The following is a 26976-nucleotide window of genomic DNA, read 5'->3' as shown; positions in this document are numbered from 1 at the left end:
TTTTTGTTCATTTCAGGTATGCCCAGACTTGAGTTGGTCAGGCCTATCTAAGTATGGCCTATAGTTAGGCTGTAGATTTGTTACATAACAGTGTAAGCATGTTTACATTGATGATTAATTATATAATGATTGGAAAATTGCCAATAATTACAGAATGATGGTGTTTTGTAGACAGTTCATGTGGTAAAAATATTTTGGTACTAAAACCTAGGTAAATAACGTATTCCAATTAGAGCTGCAACGATTAGTCAATTCATTGATTAATCGATCGGCAACTATTTTTATAATAAAATAATCGGTGTAATCATTTTTTAAGCAAAAATGCAGAAAAGTTTGCTGGTCCCAGCTTCACAACAGAGGATTTGCTGCTTTTCTTTGTTATGCATAATAGTGAACTCTTTGGGTTTTGGACTGTTATTCAGACAAAGCAAGACATTAATGTGCATTACAAATGTGCCATGAAATAAAATTTTACAACGACGTCTGCGAAAAGAGGAGAGTTATGCACAGTATAATGTGTGGAGAGAATATCCAACCCCCTTTATTGTCTCATTTTACAGCTTCAAACGAGTAAAAGGTGCAAAGCAAGATGGAGCTAAGATATGAAAGAAGGAAGTAAATAAAATATACATAAATTTCCCTGCATTGATTATTAGCATAATGAGCTAAACAAGTAGTCATGACATTGCAAACTCCAGTTTCCTGTCTGGTCTTTGTACCTTTGAAAACAGGCCAATGGCTGTGGCCAGAGTTAAGTTTCCATTTCGTTAGAAAAAAACCTTTTCTTTCTTCTGGTAATTCTACTGATCTACAATGCAGACTTGCCAAGTGCTAGGCGGATTTCCCTCGTCTTCAGTGTAGGCCTATTGGATACAAAACTTAATTTTTTATTGAATTAAAAAAAAAAACGTTAAATACAGACACACTTTGATATTTTTAATGTGTGTAGGTCAGCAAATCAGGATGTAATATATCTTCAATTTGGACTGTGACAGGGAACATCTCTGAAAGCTCTGTATGTGTGTGAATATATATATTTATTGCTATTCTACCATCCCTGAAGTATGTGTAACCATTATAATGTATTAGGCAGGAAAAGTATTTTCTTTACTTCCAGTCAAATGTGTGTGTGTGTGAGAGAGAGAGAGAGAGAGGTTTTCTTTGGAATCCTATCAGTGTCAACCTGTCTTAGACACGTAAATAGGACAGAGTATTCAGTTATTTAAGTGTTATAGTTTAATGGTAAATAATGCCGGAAGTGCAGACTAAGTAGAAAAATCTTCACTTTACTACTTGGACAAAAAAAATACAAACAATAAGCAGATTGTTCACAGATGGATTACAGGACACTTCAAGCATCGGGTCCATTTACTATTGTAGTCAGTAAAGTAAGTAAATAAAAAGAGAAATAAATAGTTTGTTTTGGGGAATGGTCAGCAGTGAAATGGAATGGATAATCAACTAAAAAAAAAAACGAAAAACGGTTAAATGCTTTTATTTTGAAAGCAAAAAAATCAGACAGGAAGAGAAATGTTTGATGTCCGTTGTCCTGACGGATATTAACGACAGTGGCTATAAAGCGTCCTCCTCAGGATTTGGTTAAAGCTTCACTTTTATAGACAAGAATACAATCGTCATGGCTTCAACGGTGCCCGTTAAGGTAATAAACTCCGATGTAATGTCTCATTGCGAGCCTTACTCACTGAACACTGTGTGCTTGAACACGCCGAAAGAGGGGAATCAATGAGAAAGCATAGCTGGGTAATTCAATGCCAGATGTGCAGCAGTAACAAACCTGAAATGCGGCGGGGGGGGAATAAAAAAAGCAGTTGTATGTTAGCATCGTTTTAGCGAAGCTGTACGTAGAGCGTGAAGGCTCTAAAGTAAATGGCCAACAGCCAAGAGAGAACCAGAAGCTAACATTTGCAGGCTAACCGCAAGGTTTCTGTGGAAGTGCGCGACCGTTGAGGAACCATCCCAAGTGCGGTCGCTGTTGCACGTGTTCGCCCTGCCGCTTTTGACCCGTGACAGCCCGGCGGCAGGCGGTTTTAAACCAGTGGTGGGAGAAGCATCTATTTCCCTACCCTTTCAGGAGAAGTAGCGAAAACTGAACAAAGCCCGAACGCTTTGCATAACTACTCAGCCGAAATGGAAAGTAGGCATTGCACTGGCAGATCGGCCTTTGTCTGTGTTACATAGTCAGACATGCAGCTGCCAGTTGATCCGGTTAAAAACAGCTGAAACTAACGCGGTGTAACACAGCAGTCGTGAAATGAACCCTACCCTCACGATGGCTCTACTGTTCAGTTTGTCGTTGAAACCGTTTGACAGAGGTGTTGAGTCATCTCCATGATCACTTTGCTGCTGAGTTGTATTGAGTTGTGCTGACAGGTGTTTGTTATTTCGTCGAGCCCACTTATATCGGCGAGGGTAGATTGAACGACCGAAACGCCTCCCTATAACGCAATAGGGTTTAACAGCATCTCAAACTGCACCCTTCAAAATGACCACGCAGTTGAACCAACACCTCCTCCAAGTGAAACTGAACATTTTAACTTTAATGAAGGGAGGATTTAGTTGCAGGACTGTTGTATTAGACTGCATTAGTTTTAGCTGGGTGTAAATGTAGTGGAGGAAAATTAAAAGAAGACTATTTCAAGAACTGCAGCCATTACTTAATTATCCCAACTATTTTGATAATTGAATAACAGTTTTAGCATTTATTTATTTTTATTTATTTATTTTTTTAAGCAAAAATTTCAGTATTTGCTTGTCTGCAGCCTCTCATATGAGAGAATTCGATGCTTTTCATGAAAGTTTTGCACTGTCTGTAGGACAAAAAAAAAAAAAAAAAAAAGACGTGGACACGTTACCTCGGACTGTGGGAAGTTGTGCCAGTAACTTTTTTCACGATTTTAAATTTACAGACAAAATGATTCATCGATTTAATCCGGAAAATAATTTGATTAATTGATGATGAAAATAATCGTTAGGTGCACCCTAAAAATATTTGCCTGTGAAAGGTAGTGAAGCTTAAGTATAAGTACTTTACTTGAGTAAATAGAATTACCTTTTAGCACTGCTGTTAACTGACTATAAACAGTAAATATAGTATGCACACATACAGACAGATTCCTCCCTTTTAGAGGAAAATAACAGCATTTTGTCTTGTCATCGGAGGAGTTTGCCAGTTGGTAATAAATTTGACTGATTTGAATGTGTGCTCATATAATTTGAAACACTAGATTATTTTGCTATTTTGTCTTTTTATCCGTACTCTATTTTCCCTATACTGTATGAAAAGCACATTTTTGGTCAGATATTAACTCTGATTAGGTAGTCTGACTTTTTTTTTTTTTTTTTTTTTTTGTCTAGATTGGAATAATTGGTGGTTCAGGCCTTGATGATCCAGACATCTTGGAGGGAAGGACTGAGCGTTATGTTGATACACCGTATGGAAAGGTTAGTGAATTTGTAGACCAAAATTTTCTTTAAAACTGCTTCTCTAACAGAGCAGTCTAAACGGTAAGCTCTACTGGCATTCGTGCCTATCATGCTAGTAAATTAATTCCTTACATTACTGTTTTATGTATAATTTGATTATCCTGCTCTTCTTGTACAGCCATCTGATGCGCTGATACTGGGGAGGATAAAAAATGTGGAATGTGTGCTCCTTGCAAGGTAAGAAAGGGTGTTTTACTTTTAAGTATAAATGGAGGAGTCTCTCTGTGTTTCTGCCTGTCCCTTGATTTTCTTGACAACCCCTCTTCTGATCGTCTTCAAACTTCGTTTTTTTTTTATTTTTTTTCGATTAGTTTGAGAAACCTAAAAAGATAAAATAAAATAAAATAAAATAAAATAAAAATTTAAACAACAATAGTTAAGGGCTGGGGCGAGTCATCCATGCAACTGATGTCAATGATTAAGACAACAGCGTGTCGCAACGATGGCTGCGCCCGATCAAAAGCATCGATTCCCCAGAAAACAAGCTGCAACTACAGAACCTGGCACAGGATCGTGTACAATGTGGGACTATTTTAGACAGAGACCTGTGCTCTGCCAATTGGAAATTACTTATCACAGCAGTACAACTGATATGCATGGTCACTTGAAGCAAAAGCATCCAGGAGTACTTTGTTTAAGATGCAGCGACAGCAAGACAGCACCATTTTTGTTTACTTTTTATCCCCACCCAAGCATGATATATTAGGATTATTAACAGGTGGAACAAGTAATTTCTGCAATGCAGCTGTTATGGTAAAGTAATTTTACACAACGCATCATCTGACGTTGTTGTTCGACTGTTGTATATTTTCTGTTTTCTTTAATGGCCATGTATAAGAGAGAAAATGTCTTAAATTGTCGTTAAATTGTTTCAAATATTTTCATTGTTGATGCAAAGATTTATTTAAAGATTATTTTGTCATCCTGAATTCATAGAAATGGGATGGATTAAATATAAGGAACACCTCTCAGTATAACCAGTACAGTTCAATCGCACCACAAATTACAGACTCCAGAATGACCATTAAAATAAATCAACGCCTCTTTCAAACAGATTCAATAAAATAGAATACTATAACTGTCATGAAGGGAGGGTTTATTGCAGGCCTGTTGTATTATACTGTATTAGTCTTATCTGGGTGTACCTAATAAATTGGAAAGTGAGCATATGTGTCAAAGCAGTCCTTTTGAATTTGTGATCCAGTATTTCTTGCTCAGATATCTGACAAAATTGTCAGATCTGATTCTTATTGTCAATGTCATAACACAGCAGTGACATGGAAATTAGATGATGATGATGATGATGATTACATAACTATTGAGTAACAAGCACATTTTGAAAGGCCACTGCACAAGTCACTTTAAAATGTGAATTGTGACAGTGTTCTGTTTCCACCATCTAGTGGAAAAAATTTGCACTTGTCAAATATCCTGGAAAATGTGCATTATCTGCATCTCTTCACACAATATTTCACTCCATTTTAAAATGAGGTTCACGTTAAAGCCAAGCTTCTGAAATTGACCTAAAAGTCATTGTAAACCTGTATATCTTGAACGCTGCCTTTTCCTATCCTTAGGCATGGGAGACAACACACCATAATGCCATCCAATGTGAATTACCAGGCTAACATTTGGGCACTGAGAGAAGAGGGCTGTACACATCTGTTGGTCACCACGGCCTGTGGCTCACTCCGGGAGGAGATTCAGCCAGGAGACATTGTCATAATCGATCAGTTCATTGACAGGTGAGTGTGATTTGACCGCATCAGCAGGTTAAGGTTCAGATATTTGCTTTTTCTTCCATTTACTCCCAGCACTTGATATTCTTACCAGGATAGATGTGTTGTCCAAAAGGAAAAGGAATAGGAAGAGAAACAGGAAAGAACAGGGTAATAAACTGAGGTTCTCACAGGATTTCAACTGTTCTATTATTATAGTTTTCAAAAAAATGTCTTTGTTTTCAAAATGTCATAAATCCATTCACATGTGTATTTTTCATAATCAGATTTTTAATTTCATCATTTTGCATCACAGTAGTGCATACATCCATTCAGTATTGGTCATGGGCCTGAGCTACTGAGAAGAAACAAAAATAAAACTGAAAGATGAAGCAAAGAAGGGAATAAACAAAAATTAAAAAACAGATCAATGAATCAATGAATATATACACTTGTATACATTAGCATTTCTTTACACTGTCAAGACACATTTATCCTGACCATCTCTCAGTTACTGCTGTGTACAGGCAAATTAACCTGATTAGTGTTTGTGTGCTGAATGATGAGCAATTTCCTTATGTCGGTGAGAGATTCTATTTCTGATCGAACCTGTATGATCTTGCCTAGTTAAGAGTAGCAGGTAACCCTAGGGTCTTTTTTTGCCAGTAGTTTAGAGAGAGTTCTTCCGTCTACATTTTCTTAAACTAATGGGATAATAGCAGCTGCATTTGTCAGGGGGTTTGTTTTTCTTATCAATTAACAATATATTTGCTGAACACAAGGATAAGGGAGAGAACCTTTCTCAACTGAAATGTAGGTACATTTTTAAAAGCGGGACACTTAATAAATCCTTGAATGTTTTGTAGAACTCAGGGCCATATCCATCTGGTCCACTCTAAAGGGAGTTAATTACATTTATGATCTCCTCACTGGTTATTGGCCTTCTTTAGCAGTCTTATCCTTCTCTGAAAGTGACAGAAGTTTAAGCTTTTCATAAAAAACCCTGTATACAGTGCAGGGGCGCAGTGAACTCTGAGGTATAGAGGTTTTTTTTATTTTTTATTTAATTTATTTATTTATTTAAGTAAAGGTTTTTCATTATCTCTATTAATATTTGGGTCTTATAATGGTTTCTTCCAGCTCCATCCTTTAGAGGAAGACAGCCTTGGATTATTGTGGCTCCCCTCAAGTAGGCCTTAAGCAAAGCGCATCCCAAAGTGTTGATGGATTTATGTCTTCGCTATCATTGATTGACAGAACAAGTTCAGTTTGGTCTTTCATAAGGTACACAAGTGAGGGATTATTTAAAAATGAAGGGTTTAGATGCCAGTGGTGTGAGGTGGGTGAGGAGAGGGTGGGGAAAATTTGATATATGTATCTATGTAGTCAGATAACAGACGAGTGCCTATAGCACATTCCTCCACTCTATCTAGTACCATCCTTGAGATATAAAAGTAATCTCTTCAGGACAAGCTTTGATGTGGGTGAGAAATGTGTAATCCCTCGCTCCAGGGTGGAGGACTCTGTGTCAAACAACTAAGTCTGAATATACCTCCTTAGTGGCCTCTCTCATCTTAGAAGTTGTGGTCTGTCTCAGGATCCTTGGCACAGTTAATGTCGCCTGCTAGTATACTGAATGCTGAAGACATTGCAGAGATTTCAGATAGCAATTTAGAGTAGAACTCTCCTCTATACACATTTTGAAAATAAACTTAACCAATCATCATGTTCCCCATATTTAAAAAAAAACAAACCTAAAAACAACCTATTATAAGAACATAACAGCCTTGTTAGACTAACACACTCACATGTGCATTTTATTGTGATCTTTTTGGCTCACTGTCACCTGGCTATACATGAAAGGAAGTTCTTTTAAGTGGGATGCTAAAGGTACAGATATGGCTGAAAGTGTTGGTACCCTTATACCTCATTGAAACAAAACTCCGTTATTCCTGGAAAGTGTTGAAAATAAAATCTCATTTGTCATACATGCCTGCATACCTTTGGTTTTTCCATAGCATGAAAAAAGCTGTGGGGGAAAAAAAAGCAAATTCTTGCTTATTCTACAAAGATCTTCTTCTAAAATAGCCTGGACAAAATGATTGGTACTCCTTAGATGTTGTTATAAGCAAGTGGATTATAGTGATATTTCAGGCAGACTGTTGTCTTCAATTATTATCACAGGTGTCTTTAATCTTACAACCAGTCATTTACCCTATTTAAACTGAGAAAATTCCTCATTGTTCTGTTTGGTGTCATTGTGTGCACTATACTGAACATGGACAAGAGAAAGAAAAGAGTTGTCTGAGGAGATAAGGAATAAAATATTTGCCAAACATGTTCAAGGCTACAAGACCATCTCCAAGTAGTTTGAGTGTAAGGTGTAAAGTTGTCCATGAGACCATAGCCAACCTCCCTTGGTGTGGCCTCAACAGTAAAATTGTCCTCAGATTGAACTGAAAGATGGTAGGAATGGTGGAAAAGGAACCAAGGAAAACTGCGAAACAGATGCAAGTTGACCTCCAAGATCAAGGTACAGCAGCGATATGCTGATTTCTGAATGAGCGTGGGTTCCACAGAAGTAGACCCCGCGTTTTGAAAGAGAAAAAATAAAAAAGCCTGACTGGTGTTTGGTAAAATGCATATTGACAAGCCACAATGCTTCTGGGAGACTGTCCTTCGGACAGATGAAACAAATTTAATGCTTTTTGATAAGTCACATCAGTTCTACGTTCACAGAAGAAAAAATTAAGCTTTCCAAAAAAGAACACCATCCCCACTGTGAAAAATGGAGGCTCAATTATGTTATGGGGTTGCTTTGCTGCATCCAGCACAGGGTTTCTTGAATCTGTAAAAGGCAAAGTAAAATCCGAAGATTATCAAGGCATTCTGGAATGAAACATGCTGTCCTGTGTCAAAAGGCTCTGTCTCAGTCGCCGGTCAAAGCTCCTCCAACAGGATAATGACACGAAACATACATCTAAAAGCATCCAAGCATGGATGAAAAGAAAACATTGGACAGCTCTGCAGTGGCCTGCTGAGAGCCCTGATCTTAATCCAATTGAACATCTGTGAAAGAAGCTGAAACTCGCAGTTGGGAGAAGGCATCCATCAATCCCTGAGAAGAGAGAGAGCAGTCTGCAAGAAGAGAGCAGAAGGCCACAGACTAGTTGAGAAGTGTAAGTCTCATTAAGAGCTAAAAAAAAGGACCTGAGATGATTGATTGAAAAAAAAAAAAAAAAAAAAAGAAAATTTTCTTTTTTTTTAAGGAGGTAACATGAGCCACTACACACTACTACACTGACCACAAAGCACTTAAAGAAACCCTGTCCATCTGCTTATTCATGCAATTATCCAATCAGCCAATCATCTGCAGTGGAGCGGTTCTATCTGTATGTGTACTGTTGGGGGTCTCCTCTAACGCCAGTGTTTCTTAATGTGTGCCCATTTGAAGCACTTGAGCAATTTTTTTGACCTTGGGGTTAGTGCTACTTAAAAAGTCAAATCTCGCTGTTGATTGGGGGGGGGAAAAAAGTAGAGGGGGCAGGTTGGGTGGTGTTGGGGACTACTAAGTCCACGTCAGCACACTTGACTTGTGAGTGTTGTTGCTAGGACTAGGCCTGTCAGCCTCTGGGCCTGCCTGCAGGGCAGCCCAGGTTGGGTGCCTTGCTGCGGTCATGCTGCTGCTGCGCTGAACTGAGGCTGGGGGGCAGCTGGGGGGGGAGGGGGGGTGGGGGAGGAGAGAGCCAGCATAAAAAGAGGTAAATCCAAAAAGGTAAATGAGCAAGGAAGAATGGGACCCCTATGGCATGCTGTATCCTGGGTGGTAGTTGGTGCCTGTCCCCATGCATTGGTGAAGAAGCGACCCTGGATTTTGAGAGTACAGGTAGCTCTGGCCCTCTTTATGACCGCAGTGAGGTTTCTCCTTGCTGCTCTGAGTGCAGATGTGTCACCTGACCTGAAAGGGGAGTCAGAGGTTCTCAGCAGAGAGCGGACCTCTGCATTCAGCCAGGGTTTCTGGCTGGGGTGGATGGTGATTTTTTTTTTTTTTTTTTTTTTCTGGTGGTGGTAACATCATCCACCCCTTCGCTGATTTAACCAATGATGGATGACGCATACTCCAGGTTGACATCACCAGCACTCGCTTGTTTCTGCCTCTCTGAATATCTGGCAATCAGCACATTCAAAACAGTACCGGAGCATGGATGCAGCATCACCGGTCCACACAGTAGTGGTCTTTGTTGTTTTTTTGTTTTTTTTTACTGGACCAACATGATGGAAATGTGGTCGGAGAGGTGGGGGTGGGGAATGGCCCTGTATGTTCCCTGTTTGTTTGTGTACATGCTTGTTCGTTTCTTGGATGGCAGTGGTGATGTGCTGTTGAAACTTTGAAAAACATCTGTCAGGTTGGTATGGTTTAAGTTACCCACAAACATGTAGAGTGCCTCTGGGTGCTTGTTTTGTAGTGAGGAGATGTTTGTCATGAATATCCCTTAGCGGGTCATTAGCATTTGCACTCGGGGGTGGTAAACAGCAATGACGGACCGTGCTGTGAACTCCCACAGCAAATAGTGCGACCGGTATTTTAAGTATTCTGCTGTTTCAGAGCAATGGCTGATAACCAGGGAACAGTTTGTGCACCAGCCTTTTTTTTCTTTTTTAATATATGTGCAGAGACCACCTCTTTCAGTTTTCCCCGACAGATGATTCCAATCTGTTCAGAAGAGTAACAACCTGTCAAGTGAAAAGCCAATTCTGGCATGTTGTTATCTAGCCATGTCTCAGTCAGGAGGAAAAACACAATAGTTCCAAAAACATTGCTATCCAAAGAGCGAATGTTGGCCAGAAAGAGCGATGAAATAGCTGCGGTGTTCGTGTTAGCTTTTAGTTTGGCTAACAGACAGGCCCGCTTGCCCATCCTCTGCTTAATGCAGACTGCTTCCTCTTGCCTCTGAGCCGTTATAGTCTGCTACACCAGACCGCTGCCGCAGGGCATTGTTGCTTCAGGAGCTGCAGTATGCTGACCTCTGCTTCGGTGGAAGTGAGGTGGGTGAGTTGTTGTTGAGATACAGAAGTTCGGTTTGACTGTAGCTTTTTGGACCAGTTGCACTAGTGCCTAGTCGTACTTGTGCATTATCTGCACACTTACTCAACACTAAACTTGACACCATAACCAGGAGCTGGAGACGCCACTGCACTGCTGAATGCCGCCATTGTCGCTGACCCGGTGCATCCCTTTATGGCCACAGTTTACCATCTCCTAATGGTCACTTCCAGCATGGTAATGCACCATGTCAAGAAGCAAAAGTGTCTCAAACTGGTTTCATGAACATAGCAATGAATTCAATGTACTTCAGTGGCCTCCCCAGTCACCGGATCTGAATCTAGTAGAATACCTTTGGGATGTGGTAGAATGGGAGATTTGCAGACTGACTGACTGGCTTACAGATGTGCAGAAATTATGTGATACAATCATGTCAAAATGGACCAGAATCTCAAAGTAATGTGTCCCAACACCTTGACGAATCCATGACATGAAGAACTGGGGCTGATTTGAGGGCAAATTATTTGTTAAGCAGCTGGAGAACACTGTTCATTTTCACACTAGTGCACATACGGCCAATCCCAGGTAAAATATACAGAAACTGCGTAAAGCAGACCGCCCCTGTCCAAATGTGAAAGAGCAGGAGAACGGGAATTTAAGGGAACTTTCAGTCTGCCCAGTCACACTTCTCTGTTAAATTATTTAAGAGCTGTATTTCCTGTGACTGGCATTCTCATCCAACTGCTTTGGTCTTTGTAAAATTACAATAAAATACAGCATCATAACATAATGTACATGACAGAACGGCCATAAATGTGTTAACTGCTTAATTAAACAGATTGACATTTTGAGGGTTTCAGTCTGGTTAGAAATTTTCCAGAGTAAAGAGTTTATTTATGTGAATAAAATGGCTACATTGTTTGCTTTTATGAATTAAACTCTGTAAAATAAAGCTGTTACTGCTAACTGTGTTACTTTTTAATTAGTTTGAACTTCTGTCAAAAGTTGTCAATGGGTGTTGTTCCGTGAGAGTGGTACGAGAGGGCTACTGTACAAAAATTCAAGCTACTTCTCACGGATCTCACTGACAGGCTTCATGTTACCGTGTGACAAGAGTGTCCAGATAGCTGAGTACCAAAGGGGGAAGAGCTTTACTCACTGTGTTTTGACACAGTTGTCAAAGCCAATATTTGTTTGCTATCCTGTTCAGTGGGGAAGGCCGTAAACTTCTGATATTTGTTGAGCTCTCAAGTGTCACAATGTGCTCAGGGCTTCTGTGAGAATTAAAACTGTAGTCACTGTGACATTCCACCTATGGAAACAGTTAAAACCAATATGGTGACAGAGCGTCTGGAGCATGAACTTTGCTACAGAGATATTTTTGTGAACAGTCGGGGTTCCTTCCTGTCTGTCCATGTTCTATTTAGTATATCACCATCTGGCTTGTGAGCCATCAGTTCTCATTTGTTTCTTTTTACTGAGCTAATATCCACCATCATCTGTTAATGGCTGTCATGTGAACTTTTGTTTATATTGATAAATTTTTAATCATTCAGTTTTGAAAATGAATTGTTTTTAATGTATGTAATATGGGCTTTGACTATGTTGTTGCTGTTATGGTCTAACTACTTAAACTGGCTGTAATTTATATTTTTTTTATTACAATATATCAAATGAAAATCTGACAGTGTTTAGAGAATGCTCACTGTTTAGCTGTCTGACCTGCGACTTTACTGTTTTCACTCTCACTGCTCTCATAGTGTCATTTTTAGCTGTAGCAGACAGCCATTTTCAGTAAGGACTAAAAACCCACATGTTCACAGCTGGTGAACATAACAACATAGGGGAACATTTAGCAGCTAAAGAGCCTGGTATTTACCTCAGGAGTTGGTAAAGACCAAAAACCAGAGCTAAGAGAGTGAATATTGGACTTTCTGTTTACTACGTGGCCACAATTGCGACCCCAGATGGATAGTAATGTTGCTCCATAACTGCTGGATATGTAATTAAGCAACAAGTTCGCCAGATCAACTTAAACATTATGAACATTATGTTGACATGTTGTTTCTGCTGCCCTCGAGTGGAGGTCTAAGTTAATGTTGGGTTGACCACAAATTTACCAGGTTGACTGATTGCCGCGAATACCCCTTGTTGTTGTTGTTGTTGTTGTTGTTGTTGTTGTTTTTGACCATTTCCTCAGTCACAATAAAACCTTCAGAAATAATCCCGTGCTTCCACACTCGTTCACAGCTTTCTAGTGATCACAGGACATGAACACACCAGGCTTTCTGTCTCAGTGGCTCAGATTGCATCAGAAGATGAATAATTCCTCCTTAGCGTTAAAAACACTTGCTGCTAAACCTGAGAACAGCTTTCCATGGGAAAGCATACTTTCTCAGCAGTACCTGACATCAGCGCTTACCCATATGTTATTATGTGTCATGTGCATACAAGGAGCATGTGCCTGTGGGAGTGTTGTGCCCTCCGTCGGCTGATTGCACAAATTCCATTCAATAACTCAATATGTGCAGTGAGAGTTTCTTTTTAAATTGGATGGCTAATTCGTGACCAATGAGTTGCAGGCATACGACTGGCTGAATTGAGATTGAATTGAGTAGTACACTGCCTTCCCACAGTTGTGTCAGTGTGTTGCCCTGTACACTAGTACACAAGTTTGTCACGTTGCCTGTGGTTTTGCTTGGTGAAGGCAATGAATAGCCCAGCTACCAGAATCGAGCACAGACAAGATCTATTTATCAGAAATGAGGAAGTTGCTTTCTGGGACCTGCTCAGACTTGTCCCACAACATGTTACAGCATGTTTCTGAAGGCTTCACTTTATTGATGCCACAACTGTTGTCATCACCTCTACTTACTTGTCTTTTTTTGGCTACCCCAAACCAAACACTTGATTACTAAATATGTAGGTTAGTGCTACTAGCTTTGTTGATCTTTAAGCTTTACAGTCTCACACACAGGCCTCTTTAAAATGCTGCTTGCACAGAGGTTCCAAATCCTCCTAGTTTGACCTTAGATTTCGATTCTCTGGTTTTCATTTTCACTTTGCTTTGTACTATCAAAAGAAAGTGCTGAATTGAATTGGTCATGTAGCATCTCAACACTGACATTTAGTTGATCTGATTTTCATGTCAACATCTCTATTTAAAAGAATGTAAGTAATTAAAAAAAGTAAACAATATAATGTATATTAAAGACTTCAGATAACTTAAAGTAGTCCTGGGTTAAATTCTAGATAAACCAAATTGACCTCATCTAGTAAAATGTTTTTTGTACATTCTCATTTTAAAAAGCATTTTTAAAAGTCTCAATCCACTTTACTTACATCTTATAGTGATCTCAGTTTATTCTTTAAATAAACAACGTGCACATAGCACCTTTCGTCAAAATAGTCACAAAACGAAAAACAAAACTGAAGGAAACCAAAACAAAGACAAGGATTCAATCCAGCATGGGTTCATGGGTAATATCCTTTTTACAAACCGTAGTCATTGGTAATAAAATCTGAATAGTGCTTTGATTTCCCAAAGCTTGTAGATCTATCACGTTACAAGCTGTACTTGCGATCTGACACATGGAAGTGTGGTTGAAATGGATGCTGGAGGATTGGCAGTGTTTATCTAATACATAGGTTTCTGTAGCAAATCCTTTTTGCATTTTAGGAATAATTTTAAATATTGGATAATTATAGGCTGTGGGAGCCATGCTTTGCAACAGTGATTCTGAAATGACACGGCTAATGAAGTGCCAGGCCAGAACAACTTCTCTTTTATAGCATAAACAAGCATTGTACTCAGCTCATGGTTTATCCCACACACCACTGTTATTGATTGTTCAGCAGGGTGGAGCTGCATCTTACTAAAAATATGTGAGTGATTTAGTCCTCCAGTGCCAGGGTTATGAGTAAGAGATAGGGTTGGGCAACAATTTAATAGATTACTGTCGACGGAAAGATGCATATTTTGGATGTCTGAGGTAATTGCTATGACTTGCTAATCCCTGGGAAACTATAAGGAATACAAAGTTGTGGCACGAATCAGCAACACAGCACCATTTTTTTTTTTTTTTTTTTTGATATCCCGATTACATAACGATCTATATACCTTGATATAACCAAACCCTCATAGAATTCAGTGTTTTTAAAAAAAAAAAAAAAAAAAAAGAAGCTGAGAGGCTGCAGGCTGCAGGAAAACCTGATCCTCTCAGGTCACTGGGATAAGTGAGTCAGTCTCTTGTGTACTCTTGACCCGCCTCCATGAAGAGCTGGGGGGAGACAGGCTCGCGCTGAGCCTGGTGGAACCCCACTGACTCAGCAGGGGTGGAAACTGGAGGAAAGTTGTTGGCATGAAGATAGAGACCATGGTGCTGCTGTTCACTGTTAATGCTTTTATAGTCCTAGTTAGCTGTGAAAGGCCTGTTCACATTTTAAATAGGTTAATAATAGAGACAGTAAACGTGTAGTTTATCACTAAAACTGTGGCTGAAATTATAATTATCACACAAATTACTTTGATGTTGCTGCTTGGTTTGTGATATCATTAGTGTTCAGCTTGACTATATTTCCTATAATTTTTCTGTCCACTCAGGCTTTTTACTACTTTACTGTTTCTGTATGTCAGTTTTCTGTCTTCTCAGGTAGTTATTTCAACTTTTCTTTTCTTTCTTTCTTTTTTTTTTTTTTTTTTTTTAGTTGCTCATCTTGAATAAATAAAGCTGGATGTTTTTCATAAAAATGTAAAATGGTCCATTATTTATTTTCACATAAGCATTAGTTAGATATTTTCAAAACAAATCAAACTAAATCATTACTTTATATTGATCTGGCTAATTTGCAACAACTGAATCCAACAAGAGTGTCTGTAATTTGCCTGGGTTGCCTTTACAATAACTTTCAGTACTTCTTTTTGCTCCTTTTTGCCAGGACAACCAAGAGAGCTCAGACGCTGTATGATGGACAGCCAACCAGTCCTCCAGGTGTGTGTCACATCCCCATGGCTGAGCCTTTCTGCAACAGAACCAGAGAGGTGAGTCCACAAATACCTGTACCTGTATATCACATTTCGTAGATGTCATTTCCTGTACTTTCTGAGCTGTTGTACATTTATTTACTCTAAAATTAAACTTTTTAGTTGACTTTCTAATATTTTTTTGTTTACTTCTAATTTTGTGTTACCCAAAATTTCTGCTTGAGTCAGTGGGGAGGACAAAAAAGCTGCGCAGTTCACACAGCCTGTGGACACTGAAACAGTGAGTCAAAATGGCTGACAGCTGAACCACCTCTGATCAACATTAAACGGATGCATTTTACAAAAAATAATTAAAATAAATAGATAAAATAAAATTACAAATGGTAGTTAAGTTCATAATACATACATACAGTACATGAAACATATGGAAAAAAATGTCACTGGGGCCTTGTGTCAGAAATAGTAAACGATGAAACATTCATACAGTTTAGACCTCATGTTCAGGATGTAGCAAGCAAAATGTAATAATACCCAAACAGGATTCATTTCATGAAAATAAAAATCTTAGACATTTATAAATAAAATATATGAACTGGTTAAGTATTTTACATCATATGAAACACATTTAGTAATGTTTTTTTGGCTTGTGTTTTATGACTACGTAAATTATTGTGGTGATTATTATACAGATTTTATTTCTTTTCTTACTACCATAATGATGTAAATTATTATTTTTCCATTTTTAAAATAAAGTACCAAAAGTGAGATTACAGTTGAGCTACAGTTTTTTTTTTTTGTTTTGTTTTTTTTTCAATTTCCAGTTTGTTTATTTTGAAAACAGTATTTGTTGGTTGCAAAAATGACCACACCACAGTCTAGAAGATGAGATAAATCCCTATTCAAAACATGTGAACAGCTCTTCTATCCTGGTGCAGGTTTTGGTGGAGGTGGCACGGAGTCTGGGCATCAAGTGCCATGTGCGAGGGACCATGCTGACTATCGAGGGGCCCCGCTTTTCCTCACGGGCAGAGAGCCTGATGTTCCGTCAGTGGGATGCTGACGTCATCAATATGACCACTGTGCCAGAGGTGGTCCTCGCCAAGGAGGCCGGCTTGTGCTACGCCAGCATCGCCATGGCGACAGACTACGACTGTTGGAAGGAACATGAGGAGGCGGTGAGTGGCAGCCTGGAGGCCCAAACAGCCAATTCTATTACTACTGTGTTTCCAGTGTCCTTGTTGTGTCTTGTGCGAGTCAGTGTTGGCCATGGGGGATGCAGTGTTGGGGCACTTTGGGTGACATCGCATCCTTCCCGATCTTTGTTTTATTGTACAACAACCACTGTCAAATTTTTAATTGCATCACACTTGAAGTTATCTTTATTTTTAACCTTAAACTTACCAAACTCGCTGGAGAACATTTGGGCAAAAAGCTATTGGCAGGGTACCAGGATGCTAATAATGTTAGCTAAACATGGCATATCGGCTATATATGTCATCACAACTGGCCATCTGGTTTTCTACTTCATCTTTACTAAGCAATCACCCAACTTTCCACATGGAGTATTGTAACCAGGTTCCAGACCACTGAATCACTTCCCACATCATTTTGTTTTTGTTTATTTTCTTCCAGTAATGATTTACTGTTACTGGTAAAACTGAGCCAATGAGAGTTTTGTGGGCAGAATTAAGAATGGGGGCATCATCCTTCTGTGCTGTAGCCAGAGAAATGGCAACAGAAAAATTGCCAAAGTATTGATGACTTCTCATAACTGCTATCAGGGATAATAGTATTTACCAAACTTTACGGTTGACCAGTTCTCTGAGGGATTTATTTACTCCATTCTCTCTAAACACACAGCTGATTTTCTAAACTGTTGGCACACTCTCAGCCAGGCCACTTCATACCATTGGTTCCCAATTTCGGGTCCGGCAACCCCCGAAAGCCTATGACGCATAACTTGGCTCTGCATAGTAATTCCTTCAGATAATATTGTGCTGTGTCATTAAAATGCGCAGGTGTGGTCCACTTGTGCCAAGCTTTGCAATAAAATAATTATTGCACAATTAAATGCTATCCTACCACGTAGCTCTGAGCTGTTCCATGCTCTGATATGATTGCGACACAGCACATCAAGCTAATAATCACTGGTCACATGGATAAAAAAATGATGTCAGCCAGATGGTCATATCTTGAAAAACACGTAGCAGACCGAAAGTCTCTTTACTATGAGCAAAACAAAACTTAGACATCTTCTTTAGTTGCTGTACTAAGACTTTTAATTTTTTTCTTAAAACAAACAAAGAATGAACATAAATATTTTCTCTATTTGATTATATATTGAACCTACATAGATGGACTTTGGTGCTTTGATGCATACAGTAATCACGAGCTTGTTTTTATTCTCACTTAATATGACTGGAAGGTTTTCTGAGCTGAGCTTTTCACAAAAGGACCTTGTTTACTGTAAACGACAGTGTTCAGTGTCTTCATATAACAGGAAAGGCAACAAAGTTTGGGTACGTGAGATCCTCCTTACATTTTGCCACAGAGCATGCTACTTTTTGATCACTGTAAATCTATTGATTAAATAAGTAATTACCTATTGTTCTAGTACACGTTGGCGAAAAACAGCTTTTATTTTGTTAAAAATTTATAATATATAGTATTATATGGTGATAAGTATATTGTTCCAGAATATTTAACAAAACACGTAAATAATAAACATAATTTTTGTGTTCAGGAAAACAAAAACAAACATTTTTGATGAAATAGCTGTGTCACATTCAAGGCAGTCCTGTTCGAAGTTGAACTTTTCTGCCTTTCTCTTGCAGCTGATTGGCAGAAGAGTGTTAACTTGTAGGTGGAAACAGAAGAGCATTTATAATCGTAATGAATTTCAGTTACCTGAAATACCATGTTGAACTTTCTATTTTGTTTAAAGATACACATTATTAAAACTTAATATCACTAAGAAAAAAATGTTTGTGGACTAGATATTGTTCATGTTTATTAGTATGATGGGCTCTCCACAGAGATCGTTGCAATCCGTGCTCCATAAGAAGACTAGAGTATCTGTGGCTTCTTATGACTTCTGAGTGACCTACCCTCTGTTAGGCACTCTGGATAATGAAGTTGATACACTGCGTGGGAGCGAGTTTTGGCTTATTTGTCACCGATCCAGCCCAACTCACAACTCAACTTCCGAGTTCCTGCAGCTGACCTCTTCCCCCTCCTGTTGCAGAACGCTCGCCACATCCTTCCGCCCCCCCCCCCTTGCTCCTTCCAAGCCTCATACTACCTCCTGGCCTCCCCCTCCTTAAACCCCCCCCCCCAGGCAGCTTGCCTGCCAGCCTCCGGTGGAAGCCCTGCCAGAGGAGGTTGACTCACCCTGAGTCATCAGCTTCACTGTCTTCATCCTGGCAAACACCGCAAAAACATGAACCTAGTCATTGAGTGTAGCATGAAAACAAAGCACTCAAGGGACGGGTTAATGAAGGCTACAGGAGGTAAAAATGAGCACAGGATGAAAATGATGTTGTAACTTACTGTAATGTACACTGTACATTCGTGTATTTGTAATGTGTAATTAAATATACATTATAAACACACGGAGTAATTATATAAAATTATCTATTAGATATTATTACATAATGTCACGCTAGGCACACAAATATTCTATGACTGAGTTCTCAGTGTGACTGATGCTTATTTATCTGCTGTGACTACAGCAGAGGCCGCATTCACATTATGATTTTTAATTACCCAATCTTTTAGTGGTGCTAGTCATGTAAATGATGATGATGATGATGATGATAACTGCCAGTTTCCTAGACATGGCAGATGAAATAGCTTAACATTCAGTGCCTCATTAATACCGCTTAATGAGACACGGGCTTACAGGGCACAGCTGGCTGCTAGAAAACCAATAACCTGCTCTTTACATCTGCACTTGGGTGAGTTGTTGTTGAATTTGACGACTATTTCTGTCGCTTGCTCACAGGTCCTGTTGTGATGGTGATTTGAATAAACTCGAGATAAAACTTTCACTTTCACGTGCTCACCTTGGCGTCCAGGGTTGAGTTGTAACTTAACTTGACATGTTACATGTGCAGTACGGTGTGTTTGTATTTTCTTGAATAGAAATTCAGCGTGGACTGATAATTCAATATCATTAATCAGCTTTTTGTGGAGTTTTAAATGATGACATGATCGACTCATTTTATTATTCATTATTGATATTGTTTTCATGATTTTAACCATATCGCCAATCCCTAATTTTAAGTATTAAGTACAAGGAAGAACAAGTACTTCCTTGTACTTGTTAGTAGGCTCAAATATATGTAATATACATATTTGACTCCTTGTGTAGCCAAATAAATAACTTATTCCTCTGTGCTGTAGACTTTCATTTCAATCTATTAAAAACACATGAAGGAGCCACACCCTTTAACTGGGTGATATGCTCCTTGATTACGATGATGATGGGGCACCGCTGCAAATGCTCACTAATGCGTATTATTCCACTGAGGATAAAATTCCCCAACAAATGCACTATTTACTGCGGTTTGTCATTTGCTAGAAGCTAAAGTGCCCAGCTGCTTTAGGAAATTATTTAAAAATAAATGTACGTATCATTAACCCATTTTCAAGTATTTAAGTCTTCAGTACACAGTGGGCTTGTGGCTGATTGCCACCGACAAGCTTGGGAGTTCGGAAAGTATTGACACACTAACACACTGTTGGTTTTGGTTTTTGTTAGAACAAATATACAGTATAGAATATCACCATCTTTATCCTTGAAAGTAATTGAGAGGAATACTGCATGTAGAATATATAAAATAGTATAAACACATCTGATAGTGTATTCACAGCAGCAGCAGCTCTGAATTCACAGGATGTCTTCCTTTACATCATGCATTGCTGCCAGATATGTCCATTCTGTGCAATGTTATTCACAGCGCAAACATTCTCCTTAGCACAATTAAGGAAGGATATATTTAAAGATACATTATTGGGAAATACAAAGTGACTGTTACAATAGGAAGTGAAATTTGCATCGCTATGAAGTGATTCTTATCACAGGACAGCTGTTTTTCTACTCTTGTCCTAGGTCTGTGTTGACAACGTAATGAAGACGATGAAAGAGAACGCCAACAAAGCCAGCAGTATCCTGCTAACTGCAATACCCCAGCTTAGTCAGATGGACTGGGCTCAGACAATGAAGACTTTGAAAGTAAGTTGTCATCTTTTTATGATGAATCATTTCCACTCAGCAAGTCTCAGGAGAAGTTGTGAAAGAGGGTCTGTTTACCTTCTAGCTGCCTATCCTGAGCTGACATCTCATTTATAATGTCTTCTGTTTCACTGCACCACCTCTTAAAGTCTTTAACAAAAGAGTAATCAAACCGTCTGGAGCGTGACCACTTTCAGAACACTATCCATTTTATGAAGGTGTGATTATTGCCATGAGGTCTAAGCGCCAGAAGTGAGCAATGACAATTACCTCGAATGTGAGGCTGGCTCAGACACTGTCATTACTCATCTTTCCAACTTGATATGCACCATAACACATACAGTAACGCATATTACTGTCTCACCGCAGTATATTTGGTAATAAACATATTATATGTGCGATAATAAACATTTCACATTTGCTCAAAGGTATGATACCACATGTCTAACGTGACGAGTGTATTTATACTGGGTGCAGCCTCTGCATCCATTTGCAACAATAATTTTGTTTGAAGTACTTTGAGCTTGCAGTAAGGTAAGCAGTTAAATTTCTATTCAGAACGTATCTTGGTTTGTGGGAAACACTTACACTTGCTGAAAAAGTGTGGCATTGAAACTCCCTAATATTTCATTTGTTGTGTTAGAATTTGGGTAACGATGACAGCCACATCACTTTTGATTATGTCCTCTGTTTTTCTCTTCAACCTTCTAAGGGAAGTTAACTTACCTCCTGGAAACGTTTAGCCTGAAACAAAGGCTAGACAACTTTCATATGATCTAAACACAGTCACTGTCGCTGTATATATCTGAGACATACACGGGGGAGAAAAAAAAACAAAACTCTTTTGTTCCTTCTCTTGCAGTCAATGGCACAATCTTCAGTAATGTTGCCAAAACACTAAGGGTGTAGAAATCAATAAAGTAGGAAAGGATACGGATCCCAGACACCACCAACACCGACCCAGACCCCGACACGGACAACAGACTCGGCTGCCTGTGGATTTGTCATCAGTGATTCACAAGAAAGTGCCTCACATAAATAATGCATGTACTGTGTCTCCAGCTGGAGTTTTGAGTGTTTTTTCTTGACTCAGAATAGACGTATAAACAACCCCCTCCCTCTACTGATTAACACGTCACCCTTTTGCTCTGGAACACTGTCATAACTGACCAATCCAATCACATGTTTAGGTACAACACAGTTCAGAAGATCGACAAAAGATTTCAAATCCTCCTATGATTATGCTAGGGATTACTTTTTGTGGATTTATATTTTTTGTGGTCTGTAAACATTTATATATTTTGTTCCCAGTAAACCATGTATTGCTGTTTTATGCAGGATATAATCAAAATGCTTTGCTGCTTTAGCACATAAATACTTTGTTACTGCCTTTAGTCATAACTAAAGGTTGAATCTGATGTCTTGAACATATTCATTGCTCAAGTAAACACTTTGAAATGCCTGCATACACTTCAGCAAAATGTAGTTAGGATAAAAGTCTTATTATCATTACCGGGAATGTTTTGTTTTTTTTTTCTTTGGTTTTTTTTATTTTTTATATTTGCTTATCAGGGCACATTTCTTATATTTTATGGCGTACTTTCATTTTTATTTGTTCCTCATGACTTTTTTATGTGCTTCATTAGTCAAAACTTAACAGCATGTCTTTTACAGATCGGATCTGCGAGGTACATGCTAACTTTTCTAGCTATCATCGAATCAGTTAATTGGCAGTGTTTGTAATACTTTTGAGAAACACATACTGACTGCATTTGACACCGACACAGACGAGATACATTTTTGCACACCTAAAATGTTTGGTATACTGTAAGAATCATCATCATCTAATGAAATTAGCATTTTTGTAGGAGTGCTGGGCCATGCGGTTTCTTTTTTCCTATCTGCATTTGCTGCAACTGAAATTCATCACACTGCACACTGTCAAAAAAAAAAAAATTTGTCTCCTTGTATTTCCTTTTTGTTGCTTTGTCTCAAAATTATAAACATAACATAAAATGACTCAGTAGAGACTACGGAGATTTTTACATTCAAAGAGGTGAGGTCATGTTTTGAAGCTGTTAGTAAACATATCACCATTTGCAGTTTTATTTGTCACATGCTCATTCAATATGTGTAGTGAAATACAGGGTGGCATACTCTTGAGCCTGCACAAAAAAAAAAGGCAAGTGTATTATAAAGAGTGATAATTAGAAGAGTTAAAAATAAAAATGAGAAAAAAGAAACTTAAAGGTTAACGTAATGGTATTTATAGCCTCTTGCATTGCAAGTTCACATTTGAATTTCTGAATTGCTGAAGCATGACTGTTTGGAAATAAATTTGCCATTTATTTCATTATATAATTACAATTTAAAAACAGCCTCATGTTTGACATATGATGGACTGACTTTAAAATGATTTTACCGTTGTTACAAAAGCGGTTTGCCATTCTAGTGTTAAAATATCAGGCTAATAATGCTGTGTACGAGACCCATGCAGGATGTTAACCTCCACTTCAAAAGAGATGAAGCAGCAGTGGTATGCCCCTCATGACTTTGGGGGATTTTCTGTGTTTTGCCAAACCTCACGTTGGGTGCATGAAGCCATAAAGATGGCTTGGTTCAGAATAAACTAAGCTAATGTTTAACTCAAGAAACGGCAGATGCATACTGTTGCTTGTTTCATGAATCCTATGTTTAATATTTTTTTTTCTCTGCCATATTCTTACTACTGCAAGGCAGTCATGCATTGCACATTAACTCCTAACTGCAGTCAGTCCCATGTGCAAATGTAACCTGACTTCCTGTTTGTAGAAAAGTACTTTTTATACTTATGTTGCAAAAAAACAAAACAAACAAAAACGAAAAGAAAAAACAGTGGTTCATTTCCGTACCTTCCGAAAAATTCAACAAACATATGTCAAATATATTCCATGAATTACAATGTTAAAAATGTGTAGAAGCATGTTTTAGTCCCACATGAATTGAAATTGCCTCAAAAATTTCAGTGAAAATAAATCAATGAATGGTTGCATCAGCATTGTTCTGACTGGTGTGTTTTAAAAGTGGAGCCCCCTGAGCCCAGAGCTTCAGTATAATATGATGATGAACCTTCAGCCGGTATTCACCGTGCATTGCTCGGGAAAAGTTTTTGTTCTGTTTCTGATCTGTTTGTAAATATTTTAAAAAGTCATCCAAAAAAAAAAAAAAAAAAAAGAGTAAAGTTTCCCAGGGGGTTGCACATTGCTCGATTGACATTGTTAGTTTTTCAAACGTGGTTAAACTCCCAACTGAACTCAAACACAAAATCAAAAAAATCATATCTCGATTCCTTTTCTTTTTTTTTTCTCTTCTTCTTTCTTTTTTTTTTTTAGCCTCCGGTACCTAACAGTAAATCAGTCATTCAGACGTTATGTGGAGCGCAACCAGATAACTTTTGCCTCTAACCTGCTTCCTACCTTTTTTTAAAAAAAACGGTTAAAAACAAATTCGAAGAGCTGACATTTTATTAAAGTGCATACGATCCGAGATCTTGGACATCATTTGTACAAACGGAAACGGGACTCCGTGTCTCTGCGGCGTGGAGACAACGCATCGGTCAGACACTAATGTTCAAACGTGCAAACGAACAAATTTCAGTGGCTTTTTTTTTGTTTTGTTGTTGTTGTTAAATATTTGACACGGGAAACTTTCCAAATTCGGCAATCTCGTTAGTTTCCTGACGAAAACGAACCAGAACCCTGCTCTAAAAACACAACGCTGTAGAAATACTACAGTAAAAAAAAAAACTGTACACGATAGACTGAGAGACGGGTTGTTTATAGGCTTATCGGAATATTTCGATGATACAACGGAAGTGGAGACTGGATTAAAACGCGCTAATGGTCTCTGAACACTGCGGTAGTGAGTAGCCTGGGTAGCATTTAGATCGTTGTAACTGTATTGTACTTATCTCGTGTTATTTGTCTCAGCAGCGACTCTTTGCCTGTCGATAACCTCGATTTCGTTCAAACAAAAAACAAAACAAAACAAAAAAAAAACAAAACAAAACATGACGTCCACTCCGCCAGAAGCAGACAAATAAATAAAAGTACATTTTACAGAAGAGCAGTCGTTGCTGAATTTAGGCTGCAGGCCTCCTCGGGCCCCGGTCCTCAGCCCTGCATCCCCGCTCAGAGCGAGCAGTAGGAAATACAAATCACACAGCATCACAGGGGTTTTCCTCCTCCTTTTTTTTTTTTTTTTCACAGAGACTCCAGGAAAGCAACCACACCTTCGTGGCCGTTTCCCCTGGCCACATCAATCGGCCGACAGTTCGTATTGTCCCTGGCCTCTGGGTCAGCCAGGTATTCCACCAGCAGCCGCACAGTGTCCAGAAAGCCCGCCCTGGCCGCGTCGTGCAGCGGGGTGGCCCCGGTGCTCCTGTCCGCCACGTTGGGGTCCCCTCCGTACTTCAGCAACACCTTAGCCACCGGTGTGCTCCCCATCATCATCACCTTCATAGAAAAAAATAAAAATAAAATTGAAATTAAAAAAAAAAACCGGAATCGTGAGTGTCGGATCCAAATCGAATTAATTTGGTTCTCCTACTCCTTTAAAAAGCACAAAGAACAATTTATTTGTATGGAAGCCTTAGGCTACAGATATCAGAGAAGAGCAGCAAGGGCCAGAAGAGGGATGGTTTGACCCGCAATAAAATGTTAATAAAAAACACTGTCCCAATAATTATGTTTACTCAGATATGGCCAGTGGCTGTTTGCGCATTTGGAAAACCTGCGGTAAATCACACTCCGAAGCAACTCGCCATTAAGGAACCCAGGGAACTGACGCCCCGCATCAAAGACTTAATGGAGCACAGCACAAGGTTGGGACGTGGTCCCACGTCCACCGCAATTAACTTGATCTGAACTCGCATTTCTTGAGTGGAAATACCGGGAGTGGCGGTCCGCTGGAAGCGGCAGGCCTGCTTTTCCTCATTTAACCAAAACCGCGCACAATGCCTCTCACAGGTACACGTCTGCTGCGACTTGCGCAGCAGGCTTTTAGAGGCTCGGTACAACTTTAGTTTCGTTTTCTTTTATCCTAAAGAGAAATTATATTTGATTAAACTGTCTCGAAAGGAGGGAAGGGGGGGAGATGTGTTTTTTCCTCAGTATGGTACAAGCCTGATTGCTACAAGATACAAAGGGACTTCGTCTGCATTTTGAGATGCTTCAGCCTTTTTTTTTTTTTTTTTTTTTTAATTGAGGGAAAATGTAAAAAGAAAACAGAGGGAATTCTGGTTCAGGGTGGTGCGCCACGGCTCTTGCGATGTTAATGTTGCTCATTTGTTGCTGTAACAGCCTATTTTAGAGAGAAAGGACAGGATAAGTCTCACATGGATGAGAGATTTTTTCTTTTCTTTTCTGTGAACTGGGGAGTCAGTTATGAGGAACTGGGAGCATTATTATAAAATAGATTTTCCACTTCTAACGCAGCAATAATACTAATAATACCAGGCTGGTCCCCACCTGTAGTTACAGTATTTCAATGCATCGTTTCTGGCCTGATTCAAAACGATGAAGTGCGACGAAAGAGCAGGGCCAAAGTCACAACACTCGGCGTGTATTGTAGCCCGTGCACGGATCTAAGGGCTCCATTAAAAACCTCTGGTTTTGTGTCATTTAAGCTTGATGAGACATTCTAAGACATTAACTCGACAGAAAAAGCTGCTCAGTGTTTTCACCCGATTAAAAAAAACAAAACAAAACAAAACAACAAAATGCCGAAATTTGATCAGTGCACAAGGACTCACGGGACTGCGCGTCATTTTGAGATGCGTTGCTTTTGCAGTAGGGCTAAATAAATAAAAATACCCTAAATAGCCAGGTTGAAAGTTCCTTCCCTGTGGACGACACTGGTTGTCATCTGTAGAGGTTTATGATGTTAACTCTGTCCTTGAAACGCATTTAAGTGGAAAAAAAAATAAAAAATAAAATAAAAAAGGTGCTTTTATCGGCCGAGGAAGCGCATCTGGTTGACACTGACCTGTAGAGCGGTTTGTCCAAAACAGTTCACCCCGTTAACTTCAGCTCCTGCCTGCAGAAGACACTCCACATCTGCCGTGTTCCCCTTCGCTGCGGCTGTTGTCAGATCGTCCCCGAGAGTCATTGTCGTCTCCAGAAAATCTGCAGCGATCACCTCCGGTGACAGACCGCTCTGACAGGTAGCCCGGTGCCTTGATGCTTATTGGAGGAAAGGGAACAGCTTCAAGAGAGAAAGAAAGAAAGAGAGAGGGAAAGAAAGAGAGAAAAGAAAGACAAAACACGCCGGAGAGTGCGCGTTGGACAATCACTGCTTGGTGCTGATGTGTGGCGGTTGGTCCTCAACCGTCCCCGGCTGGTCAGTTTGTCCAGGCCACCGGTTGTCTCGGTCGGGTAAGTGAACCGTGCATTGGCTGGCCAGCGGTCGGTCGCTGGTGTGTGTCTGGGCTTGCCAGTGTTTTGAATGGGTG

General features: G+C 39.3%; 2 protein-coding genes across 3 annotated transcripts; one reads left to right on the top strand and one right to left on the bottom strand.

The window, feature by feature from the left end:
- Positions 1-1530: 1530 nt before the first annotated feature.
- LOC120799996 (methylthioadenosine phosphorylase) lies at positions 1531-21904 on the top strand. 2 transcript variants are annotated; one of them, XM_040145676.1, is made up of 8 exons: positions 1531-1660; positions 3376-3462; positions 3623-3681; positions 5082-5249; positions 15205-15307; positions 16186-16425; positions 20364-20486; positions 21349-21904. In XM_040145676.1, the coding sequence occupies exons 1-8, from the start codon at positions 1637-1639 to the stop codon at positions 21385-21387; spliced, it is 843 nt and encodes a 280-aa protein (XP_040001610.1). In that variant the 5' UTR covers positions 1531-1636; the 3' UTR covers positions 21388-21904. The 2 variants fall into 2 exon arrangements, with proteins under 2 accessions (XP_040001610.1, XP_040001611.1); XM_040145677.1 differs by lacking the exons at positions 20364-20486; positions 21349-21904 and adding an exon at positions 18286-19646.
- Positions 21905-24712: 2808 nt separating this feature from the next.
- cdkn2a/b (cyclin-dependent kinase inhibitor 2A/B (p15, inhibits CDK4)) lies at positions 24713-26717 on the bottom strand. Its single transcript, XM_040146674.1, has 2 exons — positions 26511-26717; positions 24713-24979 (listed from the first exon to the last, which is right to left on the bottom strand). The coding sequence occupies exons 1-2, from the start codon at positions 26631-26633 to the stop codon at positions 24728-24730; spliced, it is 375 nt and encodes a 124-aa protein (XP_040002608.1). The 5' UTR covers positions 26634-26717; the 3' UTR covers positions 24713-24727.
- Between the last annotated feature and the right edge of the window lie 259 nt (positions 26718-26976).

The sequence above is a fragment of the Xiphias gladius genome, chromosome 15 (assembly GCF_016859285.1).
Source record: "Xiphias gladius isolate SHS-SW01 ecotype Sanya breed wild chromosome 15, ASM1685928v1, whole genome shotgun sequence".
Taxonomy (NCBI): domain Eukaryota; kingdom Metazoa; phylum Chordata; class Actinopteri; order Istiophoriformes; family Xiphiidae; genus Xiphias; species Xiphias gladius.
The sequence above is the reverse complement of the archived record's forward strand: the minus strand, read 5'-3'. Positions and strand labels throughout refer to the sequence as shown.